Here is a 23,580-nt window from a genome sequence, read left to right as displayed (position 1 = left end):
GTAAAAGTGTCTGGAAAGTTTATATCTTCAGATATCAGTGTAAATTATCAAACATGTTCACTTTTTTTAATACTTGTTTTTATTTTATATGTATGCGTATTTACCTGCATGGATGTATATGCACCACAAGAATGGCTGGTGCTCATGGGAGCCTGAAAAGGGCATTGGACCCCCTAGAACTGAAGTTGCACTGTTGTAAGTTGCAGTGTGGGTGCTGAGAATTGAACCTGTATCCCCTGAAGAGCACCCCGTGCTCTTAACCACTGGCCCACCTTGACAGCCCCATATTCAGCTTTGCTGTCAGCTTATCATAAAAAACTGTTTCTGTTTTTATCATCTAGCCCAGACTGGCTTTGAACTCCCAACCCTTTTGTTTCTACCTTCTAAGTATAGAATTTATAGACATGAAAATCACCATGTCCTATTTCATATGGTACTGGGGATTGAACTAGGGTACTATGCATCTTAGCCAGGCGCTCTCACTTTACCAATGTAGCTGCATGCTGATGACTGGTACCCAGTTTGTAACTAGTTCACAGCCCCCACTAGGCCAATACACTAAGTCAGTGTTTCTCAACCTTCTTAATGCATAGACCCTTTAACACAGTTCTTCATATTGTAGTGATCCCTCAACCATAAATAATTTTCATTGGTACTTCATAACTGTAATTTTGCCACTGTTATGAATCTTATTGTAAATATCTGATACACAGGAAATATGATATGTCATCCCTGCAAAAGGGTCATTTGATCTCCAAAGGGGTCGTGACCTACAGGTTGAGAATCATGGCGCTGGGCAGTGTGGCTTTAAGGAAGCAGTGTTTTATATATGTCAAGCACATCATTCTCAAATGTGCCTGAACATCCTACTTTATCCTGTAAGGAGCAAATGCACTAGTTAGTGAAAGCTGCTCTCAGAGACAATGCCTGAGATGAGGTCTGAGCACAGTCAGATTTACTCTGCACTTAAGTGCAAGGAGGGGCTGGCATTTCTGCATTAAGGACCATTTTTAAATCATAAGCAAATCTGATCACTTAAGTTCAATGTTAATGTAGAAAATACAATTTCTGAAGGTTGATGTGGCCACAAAAATCCTTGGTGGCTGGCCAAGTCAGGTTGTGTAGCCTAGGAGACCCATGAACTCCATTTTCCCCCTGTGTGGCTCTCCACAGGGAGCAGGCCAGCGACTCCAGTGCTGTGGGAAATGGTCCCTACATGCTACAGTATGGTGTTCTTCAAGCTTGCCCCTCTGTCATGTCCCTTCCAAATGTTTCCTTTCCCCAGCCTGCTTCTCTGCCCCAGGACCTTGTCACGTCCATGCAGCTGGGGTTAAGGCTCTGCCGGAGGCTCTCCTATACCTCAGACTCCCTCTCTGAAGGACATGCCTCTGATGGCTTGTACATGCAATGAAGCCACCTAAGTAAATGAATTATTTATCAAATACCACCTGGTGTTGAGATCATCAGAAGAGGGAGGATGCTGCTTCCCAAACTGGTACCGTGTTGAAGACACAGGCTTTAGATGCACGCTAAGGAAGTAGGAAGTATGGCCTTAAAGGGGAATGTCATCTCAACTCCTGGACCCATGAAGCTCAGCTGCTTCTAATAAGGGAGACCCTACACTGGGGATGTGGTGGGAGGAGGCAGCAGTCTGGCTTTGTCCCTCTTACTTCTTGAGCCCACCATTTCCTGGGCTTCCACCAAACATCCCAGGTAGGTGCTGCCTTGATATTCCTTGTCTCTACCATATGCCACTTGAGTACAGAACAGTCACAGGGCTAGCCTTCAAGACTTAGCTTAGACTCTACCCCAAAATACCTTGCTCTGGGGTCTGGCTTGCATGTCCAAGGGCATGGGCAGGGTCTTTTCTCTCAGTCACAAAGCTCTGACTTCCATAGGAGATGCCATCTTTCAGAACTGAGCTTTGGGTTCATCCTGGGCCATGCTTTAAGGAGGGAACACTCAGGCAGACACATAGGTGCCTCACACAGGGTCCTGCTCAGGGACTGTTCCCTTGGCAGCAATGGGTAGCTCAGAAGGAACTTTACTGAGGCTGGTACAGACCACAGCCATTTGAACTTATGATACCTAATCTTCAGGATCCCCTAGGGTGAGTTTTAAGAAATGAAGCTAAAACATGAAAACAAAAAGAAGTGAGATCTGGCTCCAGGTCAGATGGTGGCGGTACATTGCACCCAGTTCCTCCTATTACACACCTTTCTAGAACTTGGCAGAATGTAGACAGTAGCTCTATGAGGGTTGTGACATCACTAGAAGCAGGCAGATAAGGGAAATATCACCAACATGATGAGCAGTTAGAGCTTTTACTTCATCCCAGGCTAGGATTGCTCCCTTGACTGTCAGAAGAGCAGAAGGATCTCCCAGGACCCTGTCCTTCCACTGTCCCCCCAAATACTATGCTAAGAAGATAGCATAGGGCTGGAAATCAAACTACTGGAGCTGAGGTGTGGTGGCCCCAGGAACTTGCATCCTGAGGAATAGGGAGCCCTTTTTGGTGGCAACATGTGTGCAGGTAGGGAAAGGCCCTTGCTTTCCCCTTCTCGCTATCTCTCTGCTGCTCAGCCCTATGCTGGACTCAGACATGAGCAGTCTTCAGCAGAACCTGAACAAAGCCCTGGCTGTTCCCAGAGTATTGAAAGGGAAGCCCTGAGAACTGGAAGGCACCAGCAAGACTATGGAGGAAAAGAGTTTTTTTTTTTTAAGTTATATTTTACTTGTTTATCTTGGGTGTGCCATGGCTCAGAGTCTCCTAATATTCAGGATGATCAGGCTCTAATCCACAATTATTAGGTACATGTTCATGGTTAGGAACATGTCTAATGCTTAGGGAAAGATAAGCCAGGCTGCGGCTGATGCAGAAGCTGGACTTACTGGATAAAACATGAAAGGATATGTCATACAGATGCTGCAGAGGGGGAAATGCCCTCAAAACAAATGCAAGGCACAAGGTCTCCACAAAGAAATAGAAGTTCTCAAGAATGAACAAGAAAGTTTGGCCCCAAACAGTCAATAACTTGACTTACAAATTACCCTTCATGAGACCCGCATGACAGCAGAGGTATGTGAGGGAAGGGTCAAGGATCTGTAGACAAGCCAAAAGAGTCCCCAACAAAATTCCCCGAGAAGTGTGGGGACTAACAGGACACAGTGAAACCATCTACTGTTCTGGTTGGATTACCACTAGGAGGAGAGAATGAGTGGAATGGAAAAGAATTTTAGAGAAATTCAAGGAGTAAACTGCAAACAGGACACACTCTGAGAAGCCCTGCTCAGGTAATACTCTACCCACTGCTGAAAGCGACAAATAGAGAAGGAGCCAGAGGAGAAAGAACTCATTCTACCATGGGCAGTGATATGAACAGTCATGGGGTTCTATCAGAGACACCGGGACAGAGCAGCATTTTCAACACACTAAAGGGAAGGCATAGCCAACTCAGAATTCTGTCTTTAAAATGCCCCAAGAATAAAACTAACATATGAAGAAGGTTTTGGGTAACAGAGAAAAGTTGAGATAACCCATGGCTAAGAGCCCCAACTTTCAGAGAAAGGAGGAGATACCAGAGGGAACCTGGGAATACCACGAGGCTAGCAGCATGGCCAGACATGGTGAACAGGCCTGTGATCTAGCTACTGAGAAGGCAGAAAGATCCTGGGCTATCCAGCAGGATCATGTCTGAGAATAAGGCAAGAAAGAGTTGGAGGTGTATCTAGGATAAATCACTTCCCTAGCACTCAGGAGACCCCAAGTTTCTCCCCCTACACCATAAACTAACCAGCTATACAGAGTGGGAGAGATGGGGCACACAGGGCTGGATATCAAACTACTGATTCTTAAGGAGTTCTTCCTTTCCTTTCCTTTCCTTTCCTTTCCTTTCCTTTCCTTTCCTTTCCTTTCCTTTCCTTTCCTTTCCTTTCCTTATCTTTCCTTTCCTTTCCTTTCCTTTCCTTTCCTTTCCTTTCCTTTCCTTTCCTTTCCTTTCCTTTCCTTTCCTTTCCTTTCCTTTCCTTTTGTTTCAATTCATTTAACATCTGCAAGTATTAATGGTCACAATGAGATTTCAACATACCTAGACACAAAGGGTTATAGATAGTCAGGGGAAAGGTCATATACCTGTGTTGAGAGGTGACTAGGGCAGTATGTCTCTTCCATTTGACCTTGAGCCAAACTTCATTTCTCTTCATCCCTCAGATATGAGGGTCTCTGTGGGGATAAGGTTTCTAAACCCCACTCAAAATGGCAAAAGGTCGATTTTTAATTTGATAGGCAGTGAATGTTGCAATTTCTGTAACCATCATGAGAAAAATCTACAAAAAGTGGAGATGGTTAAAAAGCAGATAAAAAAAAACCAAAACCCTTAGTGTTGATAAAATAGGTCCAAAGGAAGGAGGATGGGAAAGAGGTGCAAAGAAATGGAGAGCAAATAGAATGTTGGACCCAAGCCCAAACACAGCAATTACTGCATCAGTGACCCAAGCCCAAGCACATCAGTGACTGACTGCATCAATTAGAAATGGCTTAAGCATACCAGTAACAGGACTGGCATGGCTGGAGAGGCAGCTCATGAGTTAAGAATACCTGCTATCCTTTCAGAGGACTGGAATTTGGTTCCCGGCACCCAGGTGAGGTAGCTCACAGTGGCCTGCTTCAGAGGACACAGAACCTTCTTTTGGCCACTGTGGATACCTACACACATGTGTACATAAACATAAATAAAAATAAATCTTAAAAGAGAGACAGACACTCTTAGCACAAATAAAAACAGGAATACCTGCTGTCTAACAGAAACCTGCTTCAAACGAGAGCCACAGGACAGATAAAAGAAAACAAATGTTAGGAGAATTACTATGGGACCAAGAAGCCTTAGAAGTAAAGAATATTCTCAGGGAGAAAGCTTCAAAAAGCAACTTGTCCATCCAGAGTATTTATGAGCCTAATAGCAAAGTTCCAAGATGTATGAACCCAAACCTGGGAAAATTGAGAAGAGAATTAGAGAAATCCATAATTACCCTTCAGCACTCAAACACCTTCCCAGTCAAACCATCAAGCCAGAAGACAGAAAGTCAGCAAGAAGGAACGCCTCAGAAACAGAATCTTAATTGTAGTTCCTTTTCTACTGTTATGATAAAACATCATGACCAAAGACAGTTGAGGAGAAAAGGGGTTTGGGCTTATACTTCCACATCACTGTTCATCAATGAAGAAAGTCAGGACAGGAACTCAAACAGGGCAGGAACCTAGAGGCAGCAGTTGATGCAAAGGCCATGGAGGGATGCTTATTGGCTTGTTCTACGTGACTTGCTCAGTCTGCTTTCTTATAGAACCCAGGACCATGAGACAGGGGTGACCCACTATGGGCTGGACCTTCCCACATTAATCACTAAGAAAATGTCCTACAGTCTCACCTAGAACCTCATTTCCTCATCTGTAGAACTCTCCTTTTCAAGCTTGTATCAAGTTGACATAACACCAGCCAGCACACCCACCAACAGATCAATAGATACTTACTTGAGGCTACTGTGGGTAGCACAAGAACACATATTCTTTTCAAGTACCCATGAAGCCACTGATCCAGAGAGAGGGTTTGCTATATCATGCATCATAAAACAATCTGTAATACATGTAATAAAACCAAATAAATTATCTCTCCGACCATCACAACATTAGACTAGAAAAGAAACTCAAAAGGTAGCAAGAAACTCTACAAACATCTAGACAGTTAACTATCTACTTCTACCACAGACAAAAATAATAAGAAAAATAAAAAAGTCATTGGGCAGGATGCAAATGGACCAGTGCTAAGAAGTCTTAAAATTGAGCAGTAAGAAGAAAACAACCCAAGTATAATCAGGGCAAGTCTGAGTAGACACTTTACCAAAACATGTATGAATGTAAGTAAGAAAATGGAAAAATAAAGATATTCATAGTTGTCTTTGGATCTGCACATTAAATAAGGATAATAAGGATGTGACTACACACTTGTGAGACTGGCTAAAACCCTCCTTCTCACTGATCTGTGTGGATAATGGAGCAAGAGGCATATTCCCATATTGTAGTGAAAATACAGATTTTTGGGTGTTTTGGCAGAAGTTGGGGGTTTTCTTTCCTTTTTTTATTTCAGTTTTTCCTTTAATTTTAACTTTTCTCTTTTCTTTTTCTTCTCCTTTTTCTTTTCTTTTCATTTTTTTTTTCAGATAGGATCACACTATGTAGGACACTGGCCTTAAACTCACAACCTGTCTGCCTCAGCCTCCAGAGTGCTGAAATTACAGGTGTGCACACCACATTTGACCAGTTTGGTGATTTTAAAAACCAAGTTAAACAGAAAATTACCATGTGATCTGGCAACTGCACTCAAATTTGTTCCCTTTGGTTTGAAAACTAATGTCCTCATAAAAACTTGCCTGTGAACATTTCTAGTGGCCTGTTCATAATGCCACAACTGTAAGCAATCAAAGTGCCCCTTAACACATATACACAAAGCTGTATATGTGTAAACCATTCAAGAGATAGTCAGCTGCAAAAAGACACAAAGGGACCTTCAATGTGGAACTTAGAACAGAAGAACCCAGAGTAAGACAGTACACCTACTGTGTGACCCCGATCACATGATAATGAAGAAAAGCTCAAGCTACACAGAGGGAAAATTGAGCATTCAAGTTAGGGCACAGCGAGTGAAGGAAGAAGAGAGGGTGAACAGGCAGGGTACAGCGGAAAACTCAGGATGGGGACTTAGTTAGGTTTTCATTGCTGTGAAGAGACATCATGACTAAGATAACTCTTGTAAAGAACATTTAATTGGGGCTGGCTTACAGTTTCAGTGGTTCAGTCCATTATCGTCAGGGTGGGAAGCATGGCAGTTAGTGTTCTTGAAGAAACTGAGTATTCTACATCTTGATTCCCAATGCAGTCAGAAGGAGACTGACTCTTCCACACTGGTGAAGCTTAAGCACTAGGAGCCCTCAAAACCTGCCTATGCAGTGACATACTTTCTCCAACAAGGCCATTCCTCCTAATAGTAGCACTTTCCACAGGCCAATCATATTCAAACCATGACAGGGACATTAGTATATATGATATTATCTCAGTGAAAATGATAGTCCATAAGTATCAGGTACTATACCTACTTAACACCATGACCCCAAGCAGTGTGTTTAAATTGACAAGGATACAACAATGAGGAGGCTGGGGTCCTGTGTAAGGGTTGTCTGTGAAAGAGGCATCTGTCTAGTCATGTTACAGCATGAAGCATCCTTACTGTACTGTGCAGGGGCATGCCTAGGGACAGAGAACTGAGTTCCTCATATGTAACTCTGGAAATGAATGAAGCCTGTAAGTCCCAACAGACCAAGAATTTCTAAACAATGGTAGCATACCGGGCCTATGGAATTAATTCTCAGAGCTCCCAGATTTCAATTCCCTACAAATTGATCTAAAGATTTCTCACCATTCCAACAAAAACCCCAAAAGGCTTTATTATAGATTCAGGGTAATAAATTCTAAAATTTATACAAAAAGGAAAAGGGTCTAAAAACACCCAAATATTTCACAAAGACAATAAAAGTTGAAGATGTCATACTGACAGATTTCAAGATGTACTAAACTCTTATAGAAATTGTAATATTGACTTTTGATTGTTGGCTCAAGTGCATTTAGAATCACTTAGGAGGTACAACTCTGCATGTGCTTGTGAAAATACTTCCAGGGAGTTTTAGCTGAGGAGAGACCTACCTGAATGTGAAAGGTACCATCCCATCTGTTGGGGGCTCAAAATGAACAAGAAGGAATAAGAGAAGGCCTGGCTGAGCATTCTCGCTCTCTGCTTCCCAACTGCAGATGCAATGTGACAGCTGTGGAGATGCACAGGCCTCTACACCATCCCCATCATAATGAACTGTAACCTCAACCTATAAGCCAAAATAAACCTTTCCTACTGTAACTTCTTTTTGATATACATTGAAAAAAAAAACAATATTCCTATGCCAAACCTATGTGGTTCTTGGGTCTTTGGAATGAGTTTGTAGAAGGAATGTGGGAAAAATTTGGAATTTTGGGTTGGAAGAGCCTGAAGATACTGTAGGTAGAACTTAATGGGCCTAGGAGTTGGGGAGGCTAGAATGCCAAGGGAAATGTGGACAGTAGAGACCTGGCTCATTAAGTTTCAGAGGGAGGTCAACTGAGAACTGAGCTAGAGAGCATTTGTGATACATACATCCCAGCAAGAAACCTGGATGCACTCTGTTCCTGTCCTGAAAACTGGAGTGAGACTTAATTAAAAAGTAATTACGTTGTTTGGTGAAGTAAATTCCAAGACAGCATAATAGCTAGGCTGTAGCACGGTTACGGCTTGCTGTTCTTAGTCAGATTTACAGTGAGAAAAAGAAGAAAACTGTGCAGTTTGGTAAAGAAAGAGGCATGCATGAGGGTGGAGCTGTGGATAAGGCAGGGGCACTGTTAATTAATAGAGATCACTCCATTACAAAGAAACTTCACATTCTAGGATAGGGTAATAAAGGTTCTCTGAGGACAAGACTGCCCACTGAAGGCACCACCTTCTAACAGTACAGATTCATAGGAAAGAAGAGATCCTGCCCCCAAGGAAAAGAGCAGCCCAAGGAAGTGTTTTCCCAGGCTTGGTTCAAAGGCCAGATGACTATGGGGATTCTTATTATCAGAATGAATGCCTTTTGCAGTGAGATTCCATTGTCCTGTGGTACTCAAGGTAGACTTGTTTGTATTTTAAAGTGGTGTGTTTTGGCTTTCCTCTGGCCTCTGTGGCTAGTCCATGCACATATACATATATATAAGCAAACATTCATATATATAAAATAAAAGTAAATTAATTTAAAAAAAGATAATTTTGGTAGTGAAACTGGTCTACTGAGTAAAGTAATTGCCTTGTAAGCATGAGAACCTAATACAGCCGAGTATTCTGGAATCCTTGTAACCTCATGAATTGGAGAGGTAGAGTTAGGTGGATCCCTAGGGCTACATGGCAAGATGGTTGGACTCTCAGGCCAGCAAGACACCTTGTCTCAATAAGAAAAGGTGACAGCACCTGAGGAATAACAACTAAGGTTGTTGTCTGGTCTGTGTGCTTCCCACACTCTTCACACACACACACACACACACACACACACACACACACACACACACACACACACACAAACACGCGTGCGCATGCACGCATGCACACAAGTACTACACAAACATGCACAAATGTGTGTACAGATAGATACACAAAACCAAAGAGATGAATCAAGGATCAAGGTACATTCACATCACAGAGTACTACTCTACTTAACAGTTAAAGTGTATCCTGTAGACATGTACAAAGCTTGGATAAATCTCAAAGACATTAAGCTGAGTCAAAGGAGGTAAGTTGTAAAGGATAAACACTGTCTGACTCCAGAGCTGTGAGTTTGTAAAGGCACAAAGCCCCAGTGGTAAAGAACAGAAGAATACTAGCCAAGAGTGAGGGATTTCTGGAGACAGTGCCCCTCTGAATGTGATTACAGTGGTGGCCACAGAACCTGGCATGCATTAAAATCTATATAACTACCTCCTCAAAAGCCAACATTGTCATGTGAATAAAAAAAAAAAAAAACCAAAAAGATAACACTTCATGATAAGGGAAATTTATTTTTCAGTCACTTTTTCTCCAATCAAAAGGAGCTTTATCAATCAAAGTTCACAAGGGAATGAATGGTCCTTCCCATTCAAAATGGAATCTTGGTCACATTTTCTGTACAATCTTTACCTCTGTAAGCCTCACCCTAATGACCACCAATAACACTCTCATGCATTGCCTGTCAGATACAGTTCACAGAATGCAAGGTGTCAGCCTCATATTATCATCTCAAATGTCAGTACTTGGAACCAGAACAGGAGCTGACCGGGGGGGGGGGGGGGTGAGGGTGGAGTGGGTAGGAGGCAGAGGGCACTCAGTGGATAGCAGAGTCTTCCAAAAGAGCAGTTCTGGCCTGGCTGACCTCCTGCTTGGCCAAGAGGAAGCCTGATGAGCGGTTTGCATGCACCAAAGGATGCCCATGTCTGAGGATGTACATGGTTAAGGATGTGGCCCATCAGGACCTGTTGTCGCTTCAGATCCCTAGAGCTTCCACCCACCAAGATCATTCGCCAACTCCATAGAGACCCACTTCTTGGCCCACTGCTGTCTCCTATCACCTCTGGCAACGTGGGCTGAACAAAGTATACACTATGTAAAGGATACCTAGGCCTCTCCAAGTGACAGTATCTTATGGTGAGGTATGGTTCATGGTCATTTCAGGTCATTCCATCCACATTTCCATCTGCCCCTCTCACCAAGCATTCTTTACCTTGGCTCTGGCTGAAGACAGGCACTCTATCAGATCCTCTGGTCCTTTCCCTATCATGCTATCCACGGGGGGTGGGGGAGCCCTCTCTAGCCTATGCTCTTGTGTCTGCTACTGCTGGGACAGGAAGCCTGCACTTGTAACTGTTCTGGGCTGGACACAACTGGCAAGAGGCTCTCTCAAGTTTGGAAAGAGTAGACCCAAAGTGTCTGATGTGTGGCTGATCTCATAGGCAGTACCTTCTCTGAGACTGGGACTGAGCTTAGAACTCCATACTCACCTTCTGCAGCTGAACACACGGGGCTAATGGGAAAATACAGTGTAAAATGATAGAAGACTTCCCTTGGAAGACTGACTAAAACTGGGGCTGAGGTATGGGAGATCTGTAGGCCAACACTCTCAACCGTCATGCCCTGATGATGGTTATTTGCAGTATTTCACCTTGGGGATAGGGTTCTCAGCTGGCTGGATTTGGGGCACAGGTGAGCCAGTATGAAGAGAGGACACAGAATGACAGAAGCCACAGTTGTACACATCTCCACAAGGCTCCAGGCAGTAAGAGGGACTTCTAATGTGACTTCAAAGAGTAAAATAGGATTTAAAGGGCTATGGGGGATTTTTGATACTTAAGAATAGCAGCTCTCCACGTGCTGTGGGACCCTAGGAGGTAGGTTGTGAGGTCCAAATTGTCTTCACAGTCATCCTCGCCCAATATATAGGGTCATCTAGATGCTTAACCTGCCACCACCACAACTAAGAAGAAAGATCCAGTCTGAGGAACTGGCTGTCTTCTGCCATCAAATCAGACAATAAAGATGCTATAAAGAAATCTGCAAAGGCAGAGAATAACATAGCCTTTCTTAGAAAGCATTTGCCATGGAGGGCAGCTTCATAGAAATCTATTGGGGAGTAAATTCAGTGTTATTTTAAAATATATTAAATGATTATTGGGATTGATTTTCAATATGATAAAATGTACATATATTTTTAAAATCTCACTTTTAAAAAGCCACCACCCTCCGTTCCGTTCCTAAATAATCTTAAAAAGGCAGTGGGCTTTAGAAGACTCCATGGCCTCCAGGGTTAAGTTGGGCTAAAGCTATGCAGGGCTTAGCACTCAAGAATGGAAATGCTCTCTGGCCAGTTCTGTCTAGTCCTGCTGCCCCAGACATAATCTCTGAGCTCATTTTACAGAAGGATTACAACATTAGCCCTTGGAAATGAACCTTCGCCTCAAGGAGGAGCCAAGAACCAGCAGGGGTCTCACCTGCAAGTAGCATTCCCAGGAGGTAAGATGGCAGCCTTGAAGCTCTGCCTGGGTGGATGTGCATTTACCTTCCAGCCTCCTGAACAGACTTAACAAAAGAATTATGCTTAAGACTTTAAGCACAAACTTCAGGAAGCCTACAGAGAAATGATTAAGCTGTGACTGTCCGGGTGTGAATGTGAATAATTATACGTTAACACCCTCTACCACTCAAATAATTGCCATTCAGCTCAACAGCTGAAGGACTGACTTTTGAACGGGGGTTAATGGCGTCAGAACAATAGCAGAAATACAGAGAAATACACTGTGTAAAACAGTCCGAGAGGGCAGGAGGACAAGGGGAAGAACTGTGTTAGAAAAGGCTGACTGGGGTCGGTACTGTATTACCGAGGTTAATCATAAAATGAAGAAAAATCAAACCACATCTAAGGTTTCTTGCTGTCATGCCATTTGATGTCCTGACCTCGCACAAACCTTCCTGGAGGGTTTCCTTGGGAGCACATGGCTTCTTTCCCTTCCTAAGAATCCCACAGGCTCTGCAGCTGGAGGTTGCTTTGAGCTCTAAACTGGCTACTCTGGAGGAGATACTAACTTGCCTCATGCTCACTGGTCCATACACAGAGGCCATGTCCCTGTCACACCATAGTCAAAACAACGGTCCATAGAACATCTGGTTCAGCATAAGTAATTGACATTTCCCACCATCAAGGCTCTTAGCTTCCCCATAGACAGCAACAGCAAGGCTATCATCAAATCCCCCCCTTCCGTTTGGGAGTTTCAGTGTGCTCGGAAGACTCAGAGGTTCCTGGACATGCCAGTGACACTGAGCAAGGCTGAGGCAGGAGCACCAATACAACATCAGTCTAGGCTAGACTAATACTCTGTTTCAAAAAACAAAAAGGAAAAAAAAATAACATTAAAATAAAACCAAACAAAACCATGTCAATGACCGCCACCTCCAAATGTATATGCAGCCTCTTCCCTTCAGTCTTGTGCATTCTATATGCAACCTCTAGAAGCTTCTCTGAATTTGACTCCTGCTTCCCTGGGGAAGCAGGGGAGAAACTGCCACTGCTGTCAGCAGGAATCTCATGCTCTAACCCCAAATTTTAGAAGAAGCTTCTCTCAAAATGGGCAATGCCTGACCTGCCCTCCTGGCCCTCACACACAGACACCTCCCAGTTCATGTCACCCAACTTAATTTCCAGGACACTGACAATCCCAGAGAGGGGGGGATGAGTGTCTGGAATGGCCCTGAGGTATGCTGAATAATTTTTCATTGATAATCATGCCGCCGTCGCCATTAGCTAACTTTTGAAGACCAACCCAACGGAAAGGAGCTGGGCCCTTAATTTCTTAATGAATTATTCTTCACCGTAGGATGGGGATTACGCCACAGAGCAGGCATCTCATTACTGACAGAGCTGTCAGAAGGACAGGCGAAAGGAAAACTGGCAGCTCTAATTTCTCTGCAGAGAAATGAGGGGCTCTTTGGGGATTAATCTCAGTACCAACATTGAGCCTCTGCCTCGGGGCAGCTGAGGAATTCAAAAGAAGTTGTGACTGAATTCTGAGCAATGGGAGTGAGCTCAAATGGAGCAGCTGACTTTGGTTTCTCACCTATTCAAATGAGGAAGAGGCTATGCAGGTGAGGGAGAGGGAGCACACAGGGCAGGTAGCAGGATGGCAGGCAGATGGGAGGGGGCTGCACCTGTTCTGGAGAAAACCTGCCATGTAGAGGAGTCTGGCATGCACATGGTGACTGGGTTTGCATCCCTTCCTTTCCCTGAAGAGATGGGGTGCAAAGGCCATATGAGTGAGGTGGTACACTTAGCTTCTCCACTAGGTATCATATGTAGTCCCTGAAATTGCCTTCATCAGGAAAGAGGGAAGTTCAGAGGCTGGACTTCCTCTTGTGCCTAAGGATGAAGACTTCCATTCTATGGGGCCTTGTGGTTTTGGGGAATGGCTCACTGCTGCTGCTGAAGAGAAATGGCCTCTCCCATGCAGAGGCAAAGAGGATTTATCAACCAATTCCTCAGTATCACATATGGATAAACATTCACAAAGCAGTTCCTGTATACTGACATCTGGCACATGTCTCTGCCCTTATAGAGCTGGGAAGAGTGAGGTGTCAGTGCTTGGAGCTCCTTACGGCTCAATGTACTAAGACTAGGGTCTTAAGTGCAGGGATGCTGGGCAGAGGAATGGCCAGAGATGGTGCTTCTGAGCAGCTGGCCTTAGAGCAGGGTACTGTGGGAAGTGGTGATGGGAAGGGATTAGGGACCAGGGAGCCATGTGAGGGGAGTAGGTGGGACCCGAGGAAATAGGGGTTTTAGCTTTTTATGCTCTGGCTATTTCACAGATAGAGGCAATAAGAGACTAATGTGGGAGGGGCTAACATTATCATGCTCAGATGAGGGGCCTGGTTGAATTTACCCACAGTGACTGCTGCCACTGGGGAAATATGGTATGGGGTCCACTGTCTTGTCCCATCTCCCCTGGCAGAACCACAATAAGATCAACTGCTGGCCTGGCTCATTCCTACAGCCTTCCCAAGACCGCCTCTGAACCTCCACCTCAGCCAGCGTCCCCAGCAAGCTTTCCTTTAGCCTCTTTCCTCTCATTTCTATGAGTCTCTCCATCTTTTCCAGGCCACTCACCTCACAGTCCATCTCTGTCTTCATTCTCAGGTGACTATGGGAACTTCTGACCATTATTGTGTAGTTCTGCAGTGTGTTCCCAAAGGCCCCTGTGTTGAAGCCTCGGTCCCCAGTCTGTGGCACTACAGGGAGCTGGTGTGATCTTTAACAGGAGTGGTCTTTAGCAAATGGAGGTTAGGTCATTGGGGTATGTCCTTAGAGGTGATAATGGGGCACTGGCCTTTCTCTCTCCTCTCTCTGCTACTCCTTCCATGCTCTCTGTTTCTATAGCCCAGTTGACCATGGACTGGCTCCCAACACTAAGCCAAATGCATCCTTCCTCCTCCTAAGTCATCTCCAGCATGTGTCAGGAAGCAGACTCACACTGCAGCTCCAAGCCAGTCCTGGACAAACCCTCTCCAATGCTAAAAGTCCAAGGTGCCCCACTAACTAAGTCTGTGCCTGGGAGTGGCTGAGTGAATCAAACATGCTCTCTTCACACACTGGTTCTGTGCAGACCACTGGGTTTCAACATAAGACATGGTGGGAAGATGACGCAGAAAATATAGTAAGCCGCAGTGAATGGTGAAGTGAGTGTTCTATGTCCCTTAGTAGTGCAGGTTTGAGTGCTTACAGCCTCTCCTTAACACTATTGGAAAGCAAAGCTAGATGGATAGTCAACTAAGGGTGTAGGGGGCAGTCCAACTTGGAAATCTGTACAAAGTTAACACAGGGCTGGCTCTATGAACCCACAGGCAACAGAGAAGCATGAAGATAGCCAAATGTGACTTTCAAAAGGCTCAAAGGTTGTGCTGGAGCAAGAAGCAAAGTATACACACACACACACACACACACACACACACACACACACGCGTGCACACGCGCACACATACACACACAGGCACATGCACACATACACATACACACACATACACATACAGAGGCACACACGCACACAGGCATATGCACACATATACATACACGTACAGAGGCACGCACGTGCACACACACAGGCACATGCACACATACACACACATGCATGAATGCACACTAGAGGAAGGAGGGATAGAGATAACTGGGAAACACTGGGCAAACTGCCTCTTGAAAGCCAGGAAACCATGGATCATAGTCATAATCAGACTAACGGATCTCCATGTCCCACAACAGCTGAGAATCACTGAGAAACGTTCATGAGCAAATGTCCTGACTTGCTTAACTCAACAGCTACTGACAGTGAAGTAGAACCAGCACAGGGCATACACCTGAGGATGTCTCTGTGAATCCTTTGACAGCAGAAGTGGTCATTGGAGGGAACACCAAGGAGCAGTGCAAGGTGACATGGTGACATGGTGACATGGTGACATACCCCTTACCTAGTCGTTCCCTGGCAGTCAGAACAGGCTACAGAGAGCAAAGGCCTGACCTGGCTCCCTCTTCCTCACTCCTAAGACCAGCTCAGAGTACAGAGTGGATGCAGAGGGCCCATTGATGCTGCTGACTGTCCCAGGTACAGATCCAGCACATGCTCAGGATCTCCAGGATGTACACCAGGTGCCTTACTTATACAGTCCCACAGAACTCACTAAGTCTTCAACTTTCAACCTACACATTGGAGGCATAGATGTCCTGCTGCAGAGAAGAAGACCCACATCACACTTAGACTCCTGCCAGTGCCCTGGTGTCACTTGTTTCTGGGCTAGTGTACCGACATCTCCACCAGATGTTCCTTCTTCACAGTCCACACTATCTACATCCAGTGTCACACACAGCCACTCGCTCTTAGGGTATTGCATGTGGCATGCACTCATCAGAGCTGCTGACTGTTTCTCTCAACTGCTTGATGGTAGCTGTTCCACTTGAGTTGTTTCTAGAAGCCATTATACCTTCTTGAATATTTGTGCCTGCTTGGCCCTCTGCCTTGGACTCTTTCTGCTTGGATTTTGACATTTCATATACTCTGACTTCGTTCTGTGTTCAGCCTACATGCCATCCCATCAGGTTCTGGCCCCAAGAGCCAGCTGGCCACTCTAGCAGACACCTATTTGCTTTCTGGATGGTCTTCTGTGCTCTGTGTAGCTCTATCTGTTCACGGCCTGATTACTATCACCTCCAGAGCCAGCATGCTTGGCTACCTTCTTCTCTGTGCCTGTGACAGGGTTGGCAGCAGAGATCTCCAAGATATAGTTCTTTACCCGTGATTTTCACAAACATGGCCGTGTCACACAGGCTTTGGTTAATGTCAGCATCCTTTTCTGCCACCCTTGTCTTCCAGTGCAGCTGGAAGGGACAGAGGTGTGTCAAGCAGAGAGCTGAGCAAAGCTGCAGCTTTACTTGGGAACTCAAGGGGCCATGTTCATCATCTTTCCCCCAAATTTTATTTCTAGAAATAGAAGTCCATAACATTTACTTCTAACACAGAGAAGAACAGAGTCTTCCAATAAATATGCTCACCCCTACCACTCGACAGTATGACAGTGCCTGCTATGCTCACACCTACCACTCAACAGTATGACAGTGCCTGTACTTGCTGTTCTTCACATTGGCCAGTGTTCTATTTCACTGCCCATCTTAAAATTTTACATTTCAAAATCAACCGAAGACATCAGCTACTCTCAAGTTAGCTCATATGTCATTAATTAAGAGTTCAATGCCAATCAGGTTCTTTTTCTCCTTTGAGGTAGCATTTGTGTACAAGGAAACACACATCTTCAGTGTGCTCCTGATGAGTTTTGACAAATACATGTACCTGTGTAGCCCATGTTGTTAAGAATTATGCTGGGACATCCCTCAGGCCTCCTGCACAGGCAGTAGCTGTCTGCACATCCCAGGGGCAGTTACACTTTTTTCCTGCCCCTGATCATTTTGCTAATTGTAGAACTTCATTCAGTAAGCAAAGCCAGACATGCTATGTCTGGTTCCTGTGTAGCACACACCAAGACAAGCTTGTGTGGAATGCAGCTACAGTTCACATGTTCCTGCCACTGAGCATATAGACAGGGACTGGATTTCTGTGGACATATCTCCATTAATCCACATTCCCCCATGAGTGGAGGCTGGGTCATCCCAGGTGTTGATAATTACAAGTAATGATACACTGAACAGCTTTCATATATTTGCTAAGACTGAGAACACTGGGTAAGAAGGCATGGGAGCCTCCCTTACCCTAAAGATGCTCTACCATTCACACCCTCCAACATGCATGGTAGTATTCCACATCCTCACAGACATTTGGAATTGTGAGTGTTCTTCATCTCAGCCATCCGGGCCTAGGCAGACATCTTTCATAATTGCTTTAACTGGGATTTCACCAAAGAGACTCTCCAATTTCACGTGCCTCTGGGACAATTTGTATATACTGCTTTGTGAAGACAGTGTCCTGTGCTTGCATATTGATGGGAGTGTCCTTGAACCTTCACATATCCCACCAACAGACTCTTTGATGGATGCTTTGTAAAGATTTCTCTCCCTCTGTGTCCTGTCCATTCATTTACTTAATGGATGCTTTTACTTGCAACAATGCTGGCACGGTTTCTTTTTAACTTCATCTTTTGGGGATATGTGAAATAGCTGTCTGGCTAAATCATAGCATTATCCACAATTTAAACTTTATGTTTCAATATATTGTAGAGTTTATTTTAATTTTTGTATAAGGTGTGAGACAGGAATTAAACTAGGTATCCTTTTGAAGATGGTCATCCAGTTGCTTCACTCTGTTGAGATATCTCTATTTCCCATCTCAAAGATAAAATAACTGTAAAAGTACATGTGTCTATTTTTAAAAGAATTATATTTTAAGTGTCTGTGACTATGTATTATGAGTGCAGTTTCTGAGAAGGTGGTATCATATTTCCTGAACTACTGCTAACAGGTGTTTTGAGCTGCCTGACATGAGTTCTGGGAACCAAACTCAGAGATTCTGCCACAGCAGAATATATTCCTAACTGCTGAGCCATCCACCTTTCCAGCCTTCATGGGTCTCTGCTTTAAATTTGGATCCCTATCACCGTGGGTACCATAATTTGAAGCAAGTTTTAAAATTAGGTAATGTAAGCTCTTCAACTTTTACTATCTGTCTGTCTGTCTATCTGTCTATTCTTTTACAATTCCATATATACATATGATATTCTTTAAGGCTGCAGTATAACAAGACCCATAGACCTCATCTTTATTTTCCAAGCTTTCTTTAGGTGTCCTAGAGTCTTTCTAAATATCAGTGTCAATTGGGAATCTAAAAGCCTGGTTGAGCTGAGCAATGAGAACAGCTTATGAAGAAATGGCCTCTTTGCAGCATGGGTGGTTTCAGGGATAATGTATATCTATTTATTTTCTTAGTTTTTTTTTATATGTTTCAGGGGATAAGTGTTGCATGTATTTAATTAATACCAACACTTAACATATGACAATATTATAATTATTTAAATTTGTTATTCCATACAATACAATATAATAATAGAATTCATTCTTGTATTCTTGTAACACCTTGTTGAATTCACTTATTTAATATTTTCAAAATTCTTTAGGATATTTTATGTAAGTATCATATAGCCTAAAAGTAAAGAGAGCTACATTTAATAATTTCTGATATATACTCCTTTTATTTTAGTTTTACATAGTATTATTTCTTTCATATTTTTGGTGTGTGTATGTTTATTCATGTATAACTGTGTGCAGGTGGATACACATATATGTACATGTTTTACATGCACAGAGATCAGAGGTCAACTTAGGATATCTTCTTCAATTATGCTCCACCATAGGTTTTGAGACAGTCTTTCAATGAAGTTGGAGTTCACTGATTGGTTAGATTGGCTAGCCAGAAAGCCCCAGGGATTTTCCTGTCTCTTCCTTTCTAGTTCTGGGATTATATATATTGACACTGGCTTTTTACAGTTGAGCAAGAGCAGGCAATCATGTCCTTATACTTGTGTAGTAAAGCACTTGGGAGGCAGAGGCAGACGGATTTCTGAGTTCGAGGCCAGCCTCGTCTACAGAGTGAGTTCCAGGATAGCCAGGACTACACAGAGAAACCCTGTCTCCAAAAAAACAAAAAACAAAAAACAAACAAACAAAAAAGAATTTACCAACTGAGCTGTCTCCTTAGCCTTTCTTTTCTTTCTTTCTTTCTTTCTTTCTTTCTTTCTTTCTTTCTTTCTTTCTTTTTTTAAAGTATCTATGTCTTATAGAATATAATTAGCAGAGTCTGGCTTTTTTTTTTTTAAGACAAGTCTTTTCATCTATGCCATTTTACTTGAATCTTAAGAACATTTACATTTAATGTAATTATTGACATGATTGGATTAGAGTCTTCCAACTCAATATTTCTCCCATCTACTCTTCCTTTCTTTGGTTTTCTTTTAGATTTGTTTTAAAAATAAGCATTTCATTTTGAGCTATATGTCTTGGTTTTCAGTGGCAGTCTAGTATTGTTAATATGCATCATGATTTATCACCATCTACCCTTAAATAACGTCCCCACTTGCTCACAAGAACATAAGAAACATATCACAATGCGTTTCCAGTCCCCAGTCCTATCTTCTGTGCTACACTTGTTATGTATTTTACTTCTACATATATTATAAAACCCCAAATAGGGAGTAATACAAAATAAATTTTACTGTGAGTAGTTGATTATTTTAAAAATAAGAATGCTGAGAAAATATTCGCCACCCTTGCCCATATATTTTCTGGGTCTAGTTATGTTCAGTGCTTTGGGAATGCTCAACTCAGCTCTCCAGTCATTCTGCTTCTGCCTTCCAAACACACTCATGACAGTATTCTGCATTAGGCTCACGGGGACACCAGACTCCTGGAACTCCTTCTCTGCCCACAGATGGCAGTCAGCTGGGACACTAGACACATGACTATCACAGACGCAGCAGCAACAGCAGCAGTTTCAAAGGCAAAACCTGGGAAAAACTCCCATGTCCACTGACAGTGGACAGGGGAAAATGGATGGACGTTTATAGCATGGGATTTCCCACAGTAGCTTAAAAAATGGATGGTCTCTGTAGGATTTTAAATACCTGTTTTCATAAACACATTGATTGATAGAAGCAACTCAGGAAGACACTGATATTCTGCTCATTTAAATGATTGGCATGGTGCTGGAAAGGGGAGGGGTCATGCAGGGCTGGGGCAGGCAGGCCTTGGGCAGACCTTCATAGTGCTGGCTGGTGCATACGAGGCCGGCTCTTTATTGTTTACACTTTACATACTCATGTGACTATTCTTTAGTCTGAAGTAACATTTCACGGTAAAATAATGGAAGCACCAATCTACCCATGTGTTCTAGAAAGCTCTGATAGTTCTGTCTCATGACAGAAATAACTCAGCAAACATCCATCATGTGACCTCTTTCTTCCATGTTCAGAACAGGAGTGGGGTACGGAAGAGATACTAACATACCTGATGCCTATAGCCTGAGGGCCATAGGGACAGGATGTATGTTCAACCTCTAGGGAACGCAGGTTCCAAAACAGCATTTTGGGAGAGGGCTGGCAGCCTGTATTATTCATTGTCAGGTTACACTTCTGCCATGAACCAGACACAAACATGGATTGGGAGACCATTCTGAGTAGGCAGTAGCGACATTAGCAGTGGGAACACCCCTGGGTCACAGGGCAACTAACTGGCAGCACCATGTCTGAGCAAGGTAATATTCAGCTGAGTGTTATGTGTCCCTCATCATTGCTCCCTGAAACTCACTCTGTCCACTACACAGTGAAGAATTCCTTGATACCAAGGAATTACCCATAAGGAGTAAACGGCAGAGTGAAAGCCAGGAGCAGTGGAAACATACAGGGACAGGTATCCCATAGGTTGGATGGTTACATGGTCCCTGTAGAGTTGGGGAAGAGCAACTACAGACTGGAGAAAGAAATTAGCATGCTGACTTGGAGCACAGACCCAGGCACAGCCATACCACACCACCATCTGTAGCCTGCCTGAAGGGGCAAGTTCTGACATTTAGGGACCAGCAGTCCCTTCAAGCAGCCACTTAAATTTTATTACATTTTTAAATTGTATATGTATCTGGGCATGTGTATGTGGGCATGGGCATGCCATGGCATGTGCGTGAAAGACAGAGAACATTGAAGAAGTTGTGTCTTTCCTTCCACCATGTGTTCCCAGGTCATCAAGTGTGGCAGCAAGAACTTTTACCTGCAGACTCATCTCATAGGTCCTTGAGAAGCCATCTGTGACCTAGGACTTTACAGTCAGTGTACAAGGAGATTGGTTACAAGATACTCTTTTCCAAGCGAAAGTCATAACTGTCTTCAGCACTTATTTACAAGAGGGATACAATCCCAGATGCTCTCTGAAAAGATGCAGGATTGTGGCACCCACATTCCTTATAGCCAATAACACATACAAACAGAAGGGAAATAGGTAAGCTCAATAGAGGTGCAGAATGGAGACTGAGCCTTTTCTGGGCTTCAGACCATGCAGAGTTCAGTGCTGAGTATCACTCCATACCACAGATTCTGCAAAGGACACATCTGGGGCCTTATGGTGGTTCTTGTGCTGGGTCATGACAGCTTTCTACAGCACAACTATTTACTTCACTCAGGACGTCAGTGACTTAGGTGTTAGGCCTGGAAAGGGGCAGTAAATGAATAATCTCAAGCCCTTTCCCTAGGACCTCAGATCAGGCTGGGATCCTTAGGAAGTCAGGAGATATTAGAGATGAGAAAAGGTCACAGAAAGATGGCAGCAGGGCAGCCTTTTCTTCTAAGGCAACTCAAAAGCAGAGGCCTTGGAAGAAATCGGCACTGCTGACACCTTGCTCCTGGGCTCTTAGCCTCCAGAGCACTGAGAACTTTGTAACACTTTAATCTGGCAGTCCATAGGACTGAGAGGTTGCCTGAGGTCATGAGGAGGTCAGGGACAGTGGAGGAAAAGCCACCACACTCCATACTACATAGCCACACCAATGGGTCCAACCCCCAAGGGATTTCCTGACAGGGTGCTGGGCAGAGGTGATATGCTCAGCTCCAAGACATCTTGATAGGTACCTGCTAGCAGAGGTTAGCCAGAGCCAGAGCCAGAGCCAGAGCCAGAGCCAGAGCCAGAGCCAGAGCCAGAGCCAGAGCCAGAGCCAGAGCCAGAGCCAGAGCCAGAGCCAGAGCCAGAGCCAGAGCCAGAGCCAGAGCCAGAGCCAGAGCCAGAGCCAGAGCCAGAGCCAGAGCCAGAGCCAGAGCCAGAGCCAGAGCCAGAGCCAGAGCCAGAGCCAGAGCCAGAGCCAGAGCCAGAGCCAGAGCCAGAGCCAGAGCCAGAGCCAGAGCCAGAGCCAGAGCCAGAGCCAGAGCCAGAGCCAGAGCCAGAGCCAGAGCCAGAGCCAGAGCCAGAGCCAGAGCCAGAGCCAGAGCCAGAGCCAGAGCCAGAGCCAGAGCCAGAGCCAGAGCCAGAGCCAGAGCCAGAGCCAGAGCCAGAGCCAGAGCCAGAGCCAGAGCCAGAGCCAGAGCCAGAGCCAGAGCCAGAGCCAGAGCCAGAGCCAGAGCCAGAGCCAGAGCCAGAGCCAGAGCCAGAGCCAGAGCCAGAGCCAGAGCCAGAGCCAGAGCCAGAGCCAGAGCCAGAGCCAGAGCCAGAGCCAGAGCCAGAGCCAGAGCCAGAGCCAGAGCCAGAGCCAGAGCCAGAGCCAGAGCCAGAGCCAGAGCCAGAGCCAGAGCCAGAGCCAGAGCCAGAGCCAGAGCCAGAGCCAGAGCCAGAGCCAGAGCCAGAGCCAGAGCCAGAGCCAGAGCCAGAGCCAGAGCCAGAGCCAGAGCCAGAGCCAGAGCCAGAGCCAGAGCCAGAGCCAGAGCCAGAGCCAGAGCCAGAGCCAGAGCCAGAGCCAGAGCCAGAGCCAGAGCCAGAGCCAGAGCCAGAGCCAGAGCCAGAGCCAGAGCCAGAGCCAGAGCCAGAGCCAGAGCCAGAGCCAGAGCCAGAGCCAGAGCCAGAGCCAGAGCCAGAGCCAGAGCCAGAGCCAGAGCCAGAGCCAGAGCCAGAGCCAGAGCCAGAGCCAGAGCCAGAGCCAGAGCCAGAGCCAGAGCCAGAGCCAGAGCCAGAGCCAGAGCCAGAGCCAGAGCCAGAGCCAGAGCCAGAGCCAGAGCCAGAGCCAGAGCCAGAGCCAGAGCCAGAGCCAGAGCCAGAGCCAGAGCCAGAGCCAGAGCCAGAGCCAGAGCCAGAGCCAAGCCAGTCAACCAACCAACCAAAAATGTATGCTATTCCCTGGGTGTCTTCTCAAGAGTCAGCTAGCCAGTGTCTACTTCAAGGTAAGACAGGAAGTTAACTGCTCAGAGGTATTGGCTGTGACAAATGCATGAACTTGTCTGGGGA

At 44.9% G+C, this 23,580-nt stretch overlaps 1 protein-coding gene across 4 annotated transcripts in view; it reads right to left on the bottom strand.

Annotated features, from left to right (window-relative positions):
• The window catches only part of Mgmt (O-6-methylguanine-DNA methyltransferase), a 227,567-nt gene that overhangs the window by 8,547 nt on the left and 195,440 nt on the right, over window positions 1-23,580 (bottom strand). The window contains exon 4 of one of the 4 annotated variants that reach the window (XM_076912306.1): window positions 5,528-5,630. The exons of the other annotated variants lie outside the window; for them this stretch is intronic. Coding sequence (XP_076768421.1) covers window positions 5,528-5,630 — 103 coding nt within the window. The remainder of the gene's footprint in view (window positions 1-5,527; window positions 5,631-23,580) is intronic. 4 annotated transcript variants of the gene reach the window in all.

The sequence above is a fragment of the Arvicanthis niloticus genome, chromosome 1 (assembly GCF_011762505.2).
Source record: "Arvicanthis niloticus isolate mArvNil1 chromosome 1, mArvNil1.pat.X, whole genome shotgun sequence".
NCBI classification, from domain to species: Eukaryota; Metazoa; Chordata; class Mammalia; order Rodentia; family Muridae; genus Arvicanthis; species Arvicanthis niloticus.
This window is presented reverse-complemented; position numbering and strand designations above follow the sequence as displayed.